The sequence below is a fragment of the Podarcis vaucheri genome (genome assembly GCF_965113315.1).
Source record: "Podarcis vaucheri genome assembly, chromosome: 16".
In the NCBI taxonomy this organism is placed as follows: Eukaryota; Metazoa; Chordata; class Lepidosauria; order Squamata; family Lacertidae; genus Podarcis; species Podarcis vaucheri.
In genome coordinates this window covers 18392325-18408346 of record NC_138754.1, presented here as the reverse complement: position 1 = coordinate 18408346, position 16022 = coordinate 18392325, and the positions used below count along the sequence as shown (strand labels likewise).

At 44.2% G+C, this 16022-nt stretch overlaps 1 protein-coding gene across 2 annotated transcripts; it reads left to right on the top strand.

The window, feature by feature from the left end:
* Positions 1 to 1950: 1950 nt before the first annotated feature.
* LOC309521440 (arylacetamide deacetylase-like 4) lies at positions 1951 to 14696 on the top strand. Of its 2 annotated transcripts, XM_082203935.1 has the most exons (4): positions 1962 to 2663; positions 4283 to 4499; positions 7022 to 7085; positions 13891 to 14691. In XM_082203935.1, the coding sequence occupies exons 1-4, from the start codon at positions 2469 to 2471 to the stop codon at positions 14663 to 14665; spliced, it is 1251 nt and encodes a 416-aa protein (XP_082060061.1). In that variant the 5' UTR covers positions 1962 to 2468; the 3' UTR covers positions 14666 to 14691. The 2 variants fall into 2 exon arrangements, with proteins under 2 accessions (XP_082060062.1, XP_082060061.1); XM_082203936.1 differs by lacking the exon at positions 4283 to 4499 and having other exon boundaries at positions 1951 to 2663; positions 13891 to 14696.
* The last annotated feature ends 1326 nt before the right edge of the window (positions 14697 to 16022 follow it).

The window sequence follows — 16022 nt, the reverse complement described above, 5'->3', positions numbered from 1 at the left end:
CCCATGCCCCCTCATTCGTTCCAAACTTGGGGCCAGGTGTTGGACAAACGGCGGATGAGACTGCCACCCCTGACCCTGGGGGAGTAGGGAGGCTGATTACTCCCATCTCAGCCTCTGATATCTTGTGCGTACGGCTGTGATGAAATTTCTAGCCGTCTTCCATAGAACCAAGCCGGAAGTAATATTCTGTGTCACTCCTACATCTTATAATCTGCTTTTGTACCTGTTGCGCTTTCTGTTCTGAGACTTTCTAAGCTTTTATTGACCTTGGGCTGGGTGGAGGAATGCTGTCCAATGTCTGTGAATCTGTTAACCGCCTCCATCCCTATTAATCTTCCAGTGTTTCTTGTCCTAGCTGTTCCCCATTCAGTATTTCCCAGCTTATGCTTTCTGAACTATGTCCCTCTGCAAACCACTGTTCCAAATCTATACTGTCCTCCTGCTCCTGGAAAGATTCAGGATCAGGGGGAGGGGGTGGCTCCCACCATTCCTCCTCTGTGCAGCCCTCCTCAACACGGTCCCTGACAGGTGGTCACCTTTGATCTTGTAGAGCAGTGATGGCCAAACCTGGCCCTCCAGCTGTTTTGGGACTACAACTCTCATCATCCCTAGGTAACAGGACCAGTGGTCAGGGATGATGGGAACTGTAGTCCCAAAACAGCTGGAGGGCCAAGTTTGGCCATCACTGTTGTAGAGGGTCACAATGCTGGAACTGTGCATGTCTTGTTTCCCAACACTGCAAGAGAAGGCCAGGGAGGTGCATCATGAGAGAGGAGTTGAGGCGTATTTTCAACATTTTTGTTGGGATTCTGTCCTGTCCAGGGGGTGTTTGTGATGCAGGGGCTGTGATGCAAGCACACCTCAAGCAGCTTTTGTCCATTCTCATTCATGCTACCTATACCAAAGTCACCTATGCAATTGCCCCATGTGTGATGATCACCCCAAACTCCAGCACTGAAATCTCCCAGCAGGAATAGGTGTTTGCAGGCTGGGAACATCCTGATAGCGTGGTCTAGCACCTCACAGAACTGGTCCTTGGTCCATATGTCAGAGCACACAGTGGGAGCATAGATGCTCAAGATGTTAACCAGGAGGTGGTTGAGAGATGAAGGGGAAACAAGCATTCTGAACCCTTGGTCAGTGGTTCTGTCACAGACAGCAGAGAGCTCCCTTTTTTAAGAATAAATTTTATTAGAGTTTATAAAAAGAGATACAAAACTTAAGACCAAATATCTTTTTTATCCAACATTAACCTAAATAAAATAAAAAGAGAGAGAAATAGGAAACGGAAAAGGAAAGGAGGAGAAAAGAAAGGAAGAGGGGGGGAATGAGAGAAAACGATAAGAAGAAAGAGATAGAAAAGAACTTAAAAGAGAAAACAGAAAAGATAAAATACAGAAATTTAAAAACTTCCAAGTCTTCAACTGTCCACTATACTGTATATAAACTATAGGTACTTCATTCATGGCAATATGTCACCCAACAAAACCACGTTCTATAACAGAGTATTACCTTCAATCTCCAAATCCATATGTCATTATTTCTTTTTCTTTTTCATGCAAAACGTCTATGAGAGTATTCCGATCTTTAGTAAATGTTAACAATGACCTCTCTCTGATTAAACATGTCAATTTTGCCATCTCGGCTAAGTCTGTTACCGTATTTTTCGCTCTATAAGACGCACCAGACCACAAGACGCACCTAGTTTTTGGAGGAGGAAAACAAGAAAAAAAATATTCTGAATCTCAGAAGCCAGAACAGTAAGAGGGATCGCTGCGCAGTGAAAGCAGCAATCCCTCTTGCTGTTCTGGCTTCTGGGATAGCTGCGCAACCTGCATTTGCTCCATAAGACGCACACAAATTTTCCCTGACTCTTTAGGAGGGAAAAAGTGAGTCTTATAGAGCAAAAAATACAGTAATTTTAACAACCATTCTTCCATGAGAAGACTCAGTCATGTGTCATTCCATCTTTGTGCATACAATAGTCTTCTGCCATAATCATATATTGAAAAAATAGTTATTTTCTAATTGTATATCCATAAGACCAAGCAGGAAGAGTTCTGGTTTCAGCTGGAACTTAATCTTCATAATTCTCCACATCAATGCATGCATTTGTATCCAATTTTTTTTATTAACTTTTTTACATGTCCACCAAGCATGATAAAATGTTTGTCTCGTTTATATAAGTCACTGCAGCACAATACTGTACTCTGATCTTTTAAACAAGATGCTGGACTGCTGTGAATGCAGGATGACAGCAGGTAGGTATTGCCTTGAAGCAAAGCAGCTCCCTCAGGATGAGAGGTTGGGCAGATTTACACCAATTAACATACACCCACACCCAGTGATATTCAATTCTTAAGTATTCTCAATTAGGATTTAAGTGGGTTGGCTGACAATGTTCTCTTGCATGTAACATCGAATGTTGTCCTATAAAAGCCAGGGGCATTAGCTAAGGCGACGTCCTTATGTCTGTGCCTCTGAGAGAAATGGCATTTGGTGGAAGTCTGACACTGATATTATACATGACCATTTTCATTCATTTCTTGCTGTTTGCATGGGGAGCTTATTATCGCCTTATCAGGATGCAGCTGCCTCGAGGAATCAGCTGTCGTGGAAAGTTACTATTTTTCGATTTCTTTGTCGGATATGGACTTATACTGGTAAGGTTTTTTTACATATATCACAGGGATGAAGTTAGGTAAAGGTAAAGGGACCCCTAACAGTTAAGTCAGTTAACTGTCAGGACAGTTAAGTCGCAAACGACTCTGGGGCTGCGGTGCTCATCTCACTTTACAGGCCAAGGGAGCCAGCATTTGTCCACAGACAGTTTTTCTGGGTCATGTGGCCAGCATGACTAACCCGCTTCTGGCAAAGCCAGGGCAGTGCACAGAAATGCCATTTACCTTCCCGCTGGAGCGGTACCTATTTATCTACTTGCACTTTAACATGCTTTTGAGAACTGCTAGGTAGGCAGGAGATGGGACCGAACAACAGGAGCTCACCCCGTTGCGGGGCCTCGAACCGCCGACCTTCCGATTAACAAGTCCATGCGGCATGGTGGTTTAAACCACAGCGCCAACCGCTGATGAAGTTACACCCCTATAAAAAGGGCTGCAATGTTTGTAATATTTCTCGAATATTCTTCAGATAGGCAATTAAGAGGTGACATGATAATATTATGCAAGACAGGGAGAAATTGGATAGAGAAAAGTCCTCCCCCCCCCTCCTTCTCTCTTGACACTAGAAGTTGTGGAGAATCCACTGGAGTTGAATGTTGGAAGATTCAGGACAGATAGAAGGAAGTACTTCTTCACACCTGACATATTCAAACTATGGAGCTCTCTCACACAGGAGGCAGTGATAGCTGCCAAATTAAATAGCTTCCAAAAAGGATTAGATAAATTCATGGAAGAGAAGGTATTGGGTGGCTACTAGCCTCCATGGCTAGACTCTGAACCTGGGAAACATAGGAAGGGAGAGGGCTCTTGTGTTCAGCTTCTGCTTGCGGGTTTCCTATTGGGGCACCTGGTTGGCCACTGTGAGATGCTGGACTAGATAGGACATTGCCCTAATCCAGCAGGCTCTATTCATATCCACCTAGGTGGATTTATTCTGAGGAGGACTAGCACCGAACACCACCCACTTAGTGTGGTTTCTCATGGTGTCCATCAAGAAGAAGCATACAAGGAAGTGGAATGGTCAGGGTCTTCACTTCTGTGCTGCTCAGGAAGAATCACTCTCCATCCAAAGAGGAAGGAAAAGATATAATAATAATAATAATAATAATAATAATAATAATAATAATAATAACAACTACTTTTATTTATTTAAACCCCACCCTTCCCTGTTCAGAAAACCGGGCTCAGGGCGGCTGACAACAAATTTAAAACACTTAATTGATGCAACAAAAAACAGTATGTGGTGTAGTCACCTCACATGTGGGGATTCCATTCCACAGGTAATAGACATATGTTACACACACACACACACACAGTGAGGGGGAAAAGTATTTGATCCCCTGCTAAATTTGCCCGTTTGCCCTCTGACGAAGAAATGACCAGGCCATAATTTTAATGGTAGGTTTATTGTAGCTGCGAGAGACAGAATAACAACAGGAAAAACCCCAGAAACCCAGGCGACAAAAGTCAGAGATTATGGACTGGTCATTTCTTCATCAGAGGGCAAATTTAGCAGGGGGGTCAAATACTCCCCTCCCCCCCTATATATATGAAAATGATTTGATGCTAATTATCAATGGTAAATGTTTTGGTTCAAACAGGCAGGAATTCTGGAAAAACTGGGCATCTGCCATAGATTTGCCTTACTCAGGGCCGCGTGCCTGTTCATTCCAGTAATGAGGGACCCAAAGCTGATCATAAAGGATCTGGATTTTGATGGAGTGCCAGGGAGGGTGTACTGGCCTAAAACATCACCTGCTGGGAAAAGGAGAGGAATCATCTTTTTTCATGGAGGCTGTGCACTATTTGGAAGCATCCGTAAGTTCTGTGAATTGTTTTTGAAATGGTTCACTATGTTCTTTGAAGAGAATTTGGGGCGCTACTGTAATGTAAAGTTCCTGAAATGTTTGCTATGGAGGGGTGGAGGTTGGTTTGTGCTGCCCTCGTATCATTTGAATAAAATATTGCGGGGGGGGGGTGTCAAGTAAGCCCTGCCCTGCATATTGATCACATGATGTAGTGCACCCACACTATTGGAATGGCAATACCCATCAATTTTGGGGGGACTGGCTCCCCTAAAATATTTTATTGGAGGGACTGTAGCACCCTGCTTGTGGTTAACGCTTAGCTGGAATGAAATATTCAATGCAGCAATAGAGAAATTAAAATAATAATTTATTTGTCAGACAAATAAATGAGAGACACAGTGGTATATGGATACCAAAGCTCTGCCCACTCCAGCCCTGATGGCCAGCACTTATATTTCCTCAGCCCAGCCCCCTTGCTCCTCCTTTGGCTGCCTCTGTCCAATCAGCCTGGTTGAAATTCCTATTGGCTGCTAGAACCAATCATAAAAGATACACCCATTTCCTATTACCTTTTATGGGAGACAAAGAGCTATATTTCCTTCTATCCATAAATGGCAGACAAGTAGCCATATATATTACATTTGCCTCGACAAGGCACCTTAATTACCAGATCATCTTTGCCCTATTGCCCTATTCACTCCAAAACAGATGGCTAAAACAGATGGCTCATGGTTTTAAATTTTATCTTAAACAGAGATCTTGGGTTCACCTTCTCACACACCATCAATGAAATAAGAATCTAACATAATAATCTAACATTTCTTACTTTCTAAATCCTTTGCATAATTACATTTAAGCCAATATATTTCATACATTAACATATATAGCTTTTTAGAAGGAAAGGAACTTAGTAAAAACAGTTTCCAAAAGCAACCCCTTAAATTTACACCCCCCTTTCAAGCCAGCTGCTGTTCCTATTAGCTCTTGGCCTTTAACCTTATGAAAATATGGCTCAAGTCTAATGGGAGGCACCTGGTATTATTTTAACTCTTAATTAGTGTTTTTGCAGCTTGATTGTATTCTGTAATATGCATGGTCAGTATGACCTTTTGCTCCTAGCCTGTAATTTCCTTTTACAACTTTGAGAAGCGTGTCTCCTGCTACTGCAATAAATCAGAGGGGTCTCTGAGCAGGAAGACAAACAACTGCCAAAGCACCCAGCCAGCTGCTTTATGCCTGGCATGAAACACACAAACATCTGCAAATATATCTTTTAAGCTCATTTTAAAATACAAGTCTTGATCAGATGCCTCAGGCTGAAGGGACCACAGCCCTTAGGTGTTGGCTCCTAGTCCACTCACCCAGGGTTAGTGCTCCTTTTGAGAACTGAAGATATGGAGGAAACTGCCTTATTCACATATTTACACCGTCAGTCTGCATGGAGGGAGTCCAGAACTTACAGCATGGTCATCTGCAGCACTGGAGTCAAAGCCAGTTGGTGATTGTAGTCCTGAGCCATTTCAGGCTTTATAGGTCAAAACCTGTACTTTGGATTGGGCCCAGAAACAAATTGGCAGTCAATGTAGTTGGGCAGGCATTTTCATTATATACTCAAACTGTCTTGCTGCCATGAGCTGCAGTTTCTGAACAGTAGGTAGTGTAAGTTCAATGAACTTGGCAGGATGGGATTGTAAAAAATTAAAATTAAAAATGAGGCTGAGGCTTCCCGTTGTATGGGTGACCAGTTCTGTGGTAATCCTAGCGTCGTGGCCAATGAAAAATCTTTAAATTTTCATAGAAGGCGTTTTTGCTTCATGCGCCAAGGGACTTCTATGAAAAGTATTCCAGAGAAGGTCAGAAATAATGCAGAAAGAAGCTCAGGAATGTGGGTTGAGGTCTGTTTGGTTCTGTTCTAATTTTTACCCATTGACACTGCTTGATCTGAGCTACTGATCAGGAGAGAACAAAATCCACATAATGGTTTTCAGCTGGCGATGCCCCATTTATCAACGGTTCAGTCCAACTTAGTTTTTCTCAGAGGAAACCCATTAAAGGTGGTTGTTGTTTTCTACAATCAATATTTTTTTAATAAAAAAAAATAGCAGACCAGAATTAATAATAGCTGTTAATTTCACCAAGTTTACTTTTAGTAGGACTAACACTGGATCCAACTCATAGTGATTTCAATGTGAATTGCTAAGAGCAGGGGTCAGCAAACCTTTTCAGCAGGGGACCAGTGCACTGTCCCTCAGACCTTGTGGGGGGCCGGACTATATTTTTTTGGGGGGGAATATGAATGAATTCCTATGCCCCACAAATAACCCAGAGATGCATTTGAAATAAAAGCACACATTCTACTCATGTAAAAACATGCTGATTCCCAAACCATCTGCGGGCCGGATCTAGAAAGTGATTGGGCCAGATCCAGCCCCTGGGCCTTAGTTTGCCTACCCATGGCTAAGAGGTTTTGTAATGGAGCCTATCAAATAATCTCTGATAGTGTCTCTGTGTGTGTTTTGTTCTTTTTTCCAGGAACCACTGAAAGGATCTGCCGTGCCATTGTCCACCAAACTGACTCAGTGGTTATGTGTCCTGAGTAAGTATCTTCACTCTTGTTGTAGCAGAAAAAAAGAGTAATTCTCCTCAGCTTCTAACTCTTCCTAACACCTGAGCTCAGAGAAAGCCTGATAAAGTTTTAACATAGTGATTTTTCCAACCATTATAATACCTTTGTATTTAGATTTTCATACCTTGGGCCCCAATCCCTCTGGCTTTGAGCATCTCTGCTGGAGCAGGCCCAAAGGGCTCAACATGTGATTGTCATGATGGCTAGCCAGGTTGTCAATGAGAAGACCACAAACAGGTCCCAAGCACTAGACCACTACCCCCAGTTGCAATTTACATCAACTGGTAGAGTTTGCAGGGCAGCAGTTGAAGAAGGAGCAAAAAGGGTTTTCTTGTGTGTGTGTTTCTTTGTGGCTGATTAGCTGTTTTCCCTGTGTAAAGGTCAGAGGGGGCAGGGTTTCTGTTGAGGCAGGGGATTAGCTGTGGGAGGAGCTTATCAGAGTTTGCAGGGCAGCAGTTGAAGAAGGAGCAAAAAGGGTTTTCTTGTGTGTGTGTTTCTTTGTGGCTGATTAGCTGTTTTCCCTGTGTAAAGGTCAGAGGGGGCAGGGTTCCCTGTGTAAAGGTCAGAGGGGGCAGGGTTTCTGTTGAGGCAGGGGATTAGCTGTGGGAGGAGCTTATCAGAGTTTGCAGGGCAGCAGTTGAAGAAGGAGCAAAAAGGGCGCGCGCAGTTATACCCATCTTTAGATTTAGGGGAGCTAGTCTCAAACATTTGTTGGGGGAGACCTAGGTTTTTTTTGTGGGGGAAGTTATTTGTCCTGTCTTCAAGCTTTTTATGATGGAGGACCTCTGTAGCCACCCCCAACGACACGATCTCAAGATGGAAGGGGAGGGAACAGCTGCAGTCGCCTGCGATTCCTGCGCAATGTTTGCCATCTTGCCAAAGGTTGCAGGCAGCTTTACCTGCAGCAATTGCATGTTGATTGCCCTTTTAAAAGACAAAGTCCAGCAACTGGAGGAACGTGTAGCTACGCTCCAAAGAATTAGAGAGCTGGAGCTCTTCTTGGAAGCAACAGAGCACACCGTCTCCACCAAGGAGGAGACAGGGGACTCCCCTGAGAAGGAGGCTAGTTCACCAACACAGGAGCCAGATATATGGAGAAACGTGACTCAAAGAAGTAGGAGGCCCAGGGTTCGCTCTGATTGTTTAGAAATACACAATCACTTTGAGGTCCTCTCCGCTAGCATGGAAGACGAAGAGCAGACTCCATTTGAGGATCTCTCCCTCATTACAGTCGATCAGGTATATGAAGACGAGCAGCAAAGTCAGTCCTCAGGGAATGTGCAGGCGACCTTGGAATGAACAGCTCACGGAACAGAAGCAGTGATCTGTGGGCCTGACAAGATGTCTCGGGAAGTGTGCTGTCTCCCCGGGGCTAAGATCCAAGATGTAACTGAACGACTGCAAGGAATCATAAAACCCACTGACAATTACCCCTTCCTCTTGGTTCATGTGGGAACCAATGACACTGCAAGCAATAGCCTCCAGAAGATCAAAAGAGACTACGAGGCTCTCGGCAGGAAATTGAAGCAACTAAATGCACAAATTGTCATCTCGTCTGTCCTCCCAGTTGAACGACGTGGCCCAGGGAGAGAGGGGAAAATAGTGGAAGTGAACAGCTGGCTTCGCAAATGGTGTAAACAGGAACGGTTTGGATTCTTAGATCACGGACTGCAGTTTCTTGAAGATGGACTTCTGGCAAGTGATGGGCTGCACCTCACAACGGTTGGGAGAAATGTTTTTGCCAAAAATCTCAGAAACCTCATTAGGAGGGCTTTAAACTGACTAATGTGGGGGAGGGAGACAGTGCTCCTGAAGGTAGGAGTCTATCAATTAATGAAGATGATCATCCAAATGTCATAGACCAAATGGAGCAAACAGCACGCGGACCTAGTGGTGGGAGGAAAAAATCCTTAAATAAGATACACGGGGGAATGATTAATGGACTTCAATGTCTGTACACTAATGCGCAAAGCATGGGAAATAAACAAGATGAGCTTGAGCTCTTGGTACAGCAAACTAAATACGACATTATAGGCATCACTGAAACCTGGTGGGATAAGTCCCACGATTGGAATGTAATAATGGGGGGATACAATCTATTTCAGAGAAACAGACCAGACAAGAAAGGAGGAGGAGTGGCGTTATATGTCAGGGATGTGTATACCTGTGAAGAGATCCAAGATTTAGAACCTCAAAGCCAAAGTGAGAGCATTTGGGTCAAAATTAAGGGAGAGAAGAATAACAGAGACCTCATTGTGGGAGTTTACTATAGATCCCCAAGCCAAACGGAGGACATAGATGATGCCTTCCTGGAACAGATGGCCAAGCATGCAAAAGGAAGGGAGATAGTAGTAATCTGGGACTTCAATTACCCGGATATTTGTTGGACGTCAAACTCAGCCAAGAGCATAAGGTCAAACAGATTCCTCACTGGCCTTGCAGACAACTTCATTGTCCAGAAAGTGGGAGAAGCAACAAGAGGAACAGCCATTTTAGATCTGGTCCTAACCAATGTTGATGATCTGGTTAGTGGGGTAGAAGTGGAAGGATCATTAGGCGCGAGTGATCATGCTCTTCTGAAGTTTACTATACAGCGGAAAGGAGCAGCCAAGCATACTAGGACTCAATTTCTTGACTTTAAGAAAGCCGACTTCATAAAACTTAGGGAAGTGCTGTGTGAGATCCCATGGACAGCAATACTAAAAGGAAAGGGAGTTCATGATGGCTGGGAGTTTGTTAAGAGGGAGATAGTAAAAGCACAACGTCAGGCAATACCAATGAGACGGAAACATGGAAGGTGCCTAAAGAAGCCAGGGTGGCTATCTAAAGAACTTTTAACTGAATTAAGATTAAAAAATGATGTGTACAAAAAATGGAAAAGGGGGGAAACCACCAAAGAGGAATTCAAACAAATAGCCAGCACGTGTAGACACAAAGTCAGAAAAGCTAAAGCACAGAATGAACTCAGGCTTGCTAGAGAGGTTAAAAGCAACAAAAAAGGCTTTTATGGGTATGTTTGTAGCAAAAGGAAGAACAAAGAAACAGTGGGGTCACTCAGAGGAGAAGATGGTGAAATGCAAACAGGGGACACAGAAAGGGCTGAACTCCTCAATGCCTTCTTTGCCTCAGTCTTCTCCGATAAAGAAAACAATGCCCGACCTGAAGAATTTGGAGCAAATGATTCAGCAAAGGAAACACAGCCCAGAATAACTAAGGAGATAGTACAAGAATATTTGGCTAGTTTAGATGTATTCAAGTCTCCAGGGCCAGATGAACTGCATCCAAGAGTATTAAAAGAACTGGCAGATGTGATCTCAGAACCACTGGCAGTCATCTTTGAGAATTCCTGGAGAACAGGCGAAGTCCCGGCAGACTGGAGGAGGGCAAATGTTGTCCCTATTTTCAAAAAGGGGAAAAGAGAGGACCCAAATAATTACCGCCCAGTCAGTCTGACATCAATACCAGGGAAGATTCTGGAGCAGATCATTAAGCAAACAGTCTGTGAGCACCTAGAAAGGAATGCTGTGATCACCAATAGTCAGCATGGATTTCTGAAAAATAAGTCATGTCAGACTAACCTGATCTCGTTTTTTGACAGAATTACAAGCCTGGTAGATGAAGGGAATGCAATGGATGTAGCCTACCTTGATTTCAGCAAGGCATTTGACAAGGTGCCCCATGATATTCTTGTAAAGAAGCTGGTAAAATGTGGTCTTGACTATGCTACCACTCAGTGGATTTGTAACTGGCTGACTGACCGAACCCAAAGGGTGCTCATCAATGGTTCCTCTTCATCCTGGAGAAGAGTGACTAGTGGGGTGCCACAGGGTTCTGTCTTGGGCCCGGTCTTATTCAACATCTTTATCAACGACTTGGATGATGGACTCAAGGGCATCCTGATCAAATTTGCAGATGACACCAAACTGGGAGGGGTGGCTAACACCCCAGAGGACAGGATCACACTTCAAAACGACCTTGACAAATTAGAGAACTGGGCCCAAACAAACAAGATGAATTTTAACAGGGAGAAATGTAAAGTATTGCACTTGGGCAAAAAAAATGAGAGGCACAAATACAAGATGGGTGACACCTGGCTTGAGAGCAGTACATGTGAAAAGGATCTAGGAGTCTTGGTTGACCACAAACTTGACATGAGCCAACAGTGTGACGCGGCAGCTAAAAAAGCCAATGCAATTCTGGGATGCATCAATAGGAGTATAGCATCTAGATCAAGGGAAGTAATAGTGCCACTGTATTCTGCTCTGGTCAGACCTCACCTGGAGTACTGTGTCCAGTTCTGGGCACCACAGTTCAAGAAAGACACTGACAAACTGGAACGTGTCCAGAGGAGGGCAACCAAAATGGTCAAAGGCCTGGAAACGATGCCTTATGAGGAACGGCTAAGGGAGCTGGGCATGTTTAGCCTGGAGAAGAGGAGGTTAAGGGGTGATATGATAGCCATGTTCAAATATATAAAAGGATGTCACATAGAGGAGGGAGAAAGGTTGTTTTCTGCTGCTCCAGAGAAGCGGACACGGAGCAATGGATCCAAACTACAAGAAAGAAGATTCCACCTAAACATTAGGAAGAACTTCCTGACAGTAAGAGCTGTTCGACAGTGGAATTTGCTGCCAAGGAGTGTGGTGGAGTCTCCTGCTTTGGAGGTCTTTAAGCAGAGGCTTGACAACCATATGTCAGGAGTGCTCTGATGGTGTTTCCTGCTTGGCAGGGGGTTGGACTCGATGGCCCTTGTGGTCTCTTCCAACTCTATGATTCTATGATTCTATGATTCTATGATTCTGTATTCAGAAGCATTACTGCCTGTGATAGTGGAGGGCCACCCCCTTGTGACTAGCAGGGGGGGTTTCAGCCGGAACTCACCAGAACTCACTTCTTTGTTGCGTTCTGGCACCTGCTTGGTGTGTTCCAGCAGCTCTGTAGTGTTGCAGTACCCTTGGAAAACCGTATCCTCCATGAGAGGATGGTATTGCTTCTAAATCCATCCCCATTTTATCTATCACAATTCTCTATATCCTGCCTTTCAGGACACAACTCCTTCCAAGGCAGCACACAACAAACATTAAACTTCATTTGCAGAAACCACCACATCAGCCACACTTACCTTCCCAAGACAGCAGTGGTAAATTGGGAGAAGTGTCATTTGCCAGAACTTCAGAGCCCTTAACAACGCAAGCCTTCCCCACAGTAATGGCCACCATCTCTCTGCCCTTGCTGCCTGAATGCACCGTTGGTGCATGATCTGAAGCCAAGATGGGCGAACTCGACTTATTGGTTTTAGAGGCCATCAGGGATACGGTGGGCAGAAAGAGAAGCCTGGTGGAACGGAGAGAACCAGTGGCACACAGTTATCTCAGGAAGGCAAGGTGGGACATTCTGGAGATGGTGTCACCCTGCATGTGAAAAAAGGGCATTGAGTCCAGGAAGCAAGAAATCCCAGAAGAGGCAGACTTCTCCACATAATCATTGTGGGTGGTCATATTGGGTCCCAAGAGGGATTTCGTACTGGGGTTGTGTTCCCATCCTCCTTGTGGCAATCACACAGGGTCCCCAGACGTTTGATGGTCTATTGATCCCTGTGCCACCACTGTGATTGCCTCTTCGCTGCCACCAACCCGTTTCTCTCGGATATACACGGAGTCCAGACAGTTGTTAACATTAACAAATAATCGAGATTATTTTATAGGCATGAACAACTAACAACTTCAAACTCATTATCCCACTATCTGACTCCACCTAACAGTTCCTCTCACTCTCTCACAACACAACTTGACCAACCCACAGACCTATCCTCCCTCTTCCTTCTCCAACTCCCAACTCTCAACAACCAACTGACTTCCACACACCTCCGACTCTAACTTTTACTCCTCCCCTCGGGTTCCCACTGGCCAATCACCTCACACACATTTAACCCTTTCCTTATGATCCACCTAGGAGGCAAACGCCACACTCCTGATCAAAACGCTCAGGGAGATCCTGAGATGGAAAATGAAATCAAGGAAGCATCCAAAATAGAGAAGCGTTTTAATGGCACGGAGAAAGCGGCCAGGGGAAAGTTTTTATCCCTCTCTCTTAACTCTAGAACATGTGGACATTAAATGAAGCTGAATGCTGGAAAATTCAGATAAAAGAAAGTATGGCTTTAAAAGAGGGTTAAACAAATGCACACAGTATAAGGCTACGAGTGGCTACTAGCCATGATGGCGATAGTCTGCCTCTGCAGTTGGAGGCAGTGTCCTTCTGAAGAACAGTTGCAGGAAACTGCGGGAGGGGAAAGTACCACTGTACTCATGTCCTGATTGTGAGTTTCTCCAATGATTGACCAGTGGCCACTGAGAACGGGATGCTCAACTAGCATTTTATCTGGGTTCAGAACCTCAAGCACATTGGCTGGATGCTGCACTCCAGGCCTCTCCATTTCTCCCAGTGAACTCACCCCAACCCCCCGCCACACATCATTGCCCCTCTTTTGCACCATCCTTGAGTGGCATCTGCCTGCCTTGCTCGCTTGGGTGGAGGATCGGGAATGGGTGGAGGATAGGGAAGCAGCCCACTTCTCAAATGGGAAAGTTCACATTTGCTTTCCATTTTTGCCTCTTGTCCCATCCACAGTTGGCATGTTGCCCCCTGGAAGGTTACATAGAATGGAAAGTGGCCCTCAGGGTGAGAAAGATTCCCAACCCTTGCAATATGTCATGCAGGAAAATATTCCTTGTTTGTGTTGCTGAATATTGAAGATATCTTGCTTTCTCTTTAGATTTCGTTTAGGTCCTGAGTATCCATTTCCAACCGCAGTACAGGACTGCTGTACTGCTGCAATACACTTTCTGAAGAATGCAGAGGAATACGGAGTGGACCCCAGCCGCATTGCCTTTGCGGGGGAGAGTAGTGGAGGCACATATGCTGCAGCCATTTGTCAAGAACTGGTGACCAGAGAGGACCTCCCAAGAGTGCGAGCTCAGGTCCTCATTTACCCATTCCTCCAAGGAATCGACTTCAATCTGCCATCCTATCAGCAAAACCATTCAGTTCCTCCCTTGTTCCGGAAAAGAGCTGTCAGTCTTGGTTTGACATATCTCACTGGGAAGACAATGAATGTAGATGGAATTCTGAAAGGCGCCCATGTCCCTCCTGATTTGAGAGAGAAATACCAAAAATGGATCAATGCTGATAACATTCCAGAAGAATTTAAAGCTAGGGCCTATGTTCCTGTAGAACCTGCTCCATTTTCAGAAGAACTTTATGAACAAGTTAAAAGAGCTGGTGAGACAATGTTTGCCCCCCTTCTAGCAGAGGATGACATAATCCGTCAGGTCCCAGAGGCTTTCATTCTAACCTGTGAATATGATGTTCTCCGGGATGATGGGCTGTTGTACAAGAAGCGGTTAGAGGACCACGGTGTGCCAGTGACATGGTATCATGTTCAAGATGGATTTCATGGAATAATGGCCGTGGCTGGTTTGCAGGCAATAGAATTTCCGAGCACAGAGAAATGTTTGCAGGGTGTAATACAGTTCTTAAAAGGTTTATAGAAATGAATGATTTTAATAAATTAGACTGAGTAAAACTTTGGATCAGAGTTTTTCTTTTTACTTCAGGATTGTTACAATGAGGAAAAAATATCCTCCCACAAAAGAGGAAGAATCATATCCTCATTTCTCTCTCATTCACTTGAATAAATATCAAATGATATTTGATATGTCATTATAAAATATTGTGGGTCATACCTTGGTTTTTTACCTTGGTTTTTTTAATCAAATGTTAGTAATACAGTGGTCCCTCGAGTTACAAACACCTCGGGTTACAAACACTTTGGGTTACAGACTCTGCTAACCCGGAAGCAATACCTCGGGTTAAGAACTTTACCTCAGGATGAGAACAGAAATCGTGTGGCGGCAGCAGGAGGCCCTATTAGCTATACTGGTGCTTCAGGTTAAGAAGAGTTTCAGGTTAAGAACGGACCTCCAGAACAAATTACCGTAAGTTCGTAGCCAGAGGTACCACTGTACTTGGCCACACCATTTTCCAAAATGCTGTTTCTTTCTCTGATGATGGTTGCTGGTTGCTGTGTTCTACCCCCTGGTGTCACATTTTAATTCTCTCTCCTCCCTCCCTCCCTCCCTCCCTCCCTCCCTCTGTGTCCTTTGTTACTCCCCCTTGAACATCATTGTGGGTGGGGAACAGAGTTTGGAAGCAGAAAAAAAAAAGAAAAGTAAAACATTACCTAGGGACATGTGAGCAGTATTTCACAAACATATCAGCATAAAACAATTAAAAATTAAGTGATTAAAAAATAAAGTAGTAACACATTATGAATGTAAAAAGTTGTGTGTCCATCTATAATTATCAAAACCATTTCTTAACCCTTCCTTTACGTTAAAAACTGTGTGTGTAGATCCGCCCTTAGTTACATCAAAGGAGGCGGTTAGCCTGGAGGCACCTTGGTGGTATACACTCAGGGTACTGTCAGATACAGCAGTGAACCACTTGGTGTGTAATCTTACAAGACACAGCAGTGATTTTTATTTAACGACTTAAAATATAGAACATCCATGTCCAGCAATGTCGAAACAAAGCTTTATTGCCCCTGAGTCAAATACCCAAATGGCATGCACACACACACACACACCCAGACATGCAGACCCAGTATTGGTATGAAAGCCCAGTGAGGCCATAAACTTCCACTGCCCCAGATATGGCCACTTCCCAGGCAGGTGCGAGGCCAATTTGGTGTCATGCCAACCCAGGAAAACAACACACCTCCATGTCCCCTGCCATACCTTTTTTTTCTTTTGTTTAGTCTGTTTTTTATTGTAATGTATTAATAAAGGTCTCAATAAAATCTTATCGGGGGGAAATGATTCCCCATCCTTCCATCTTTCCTCTTGC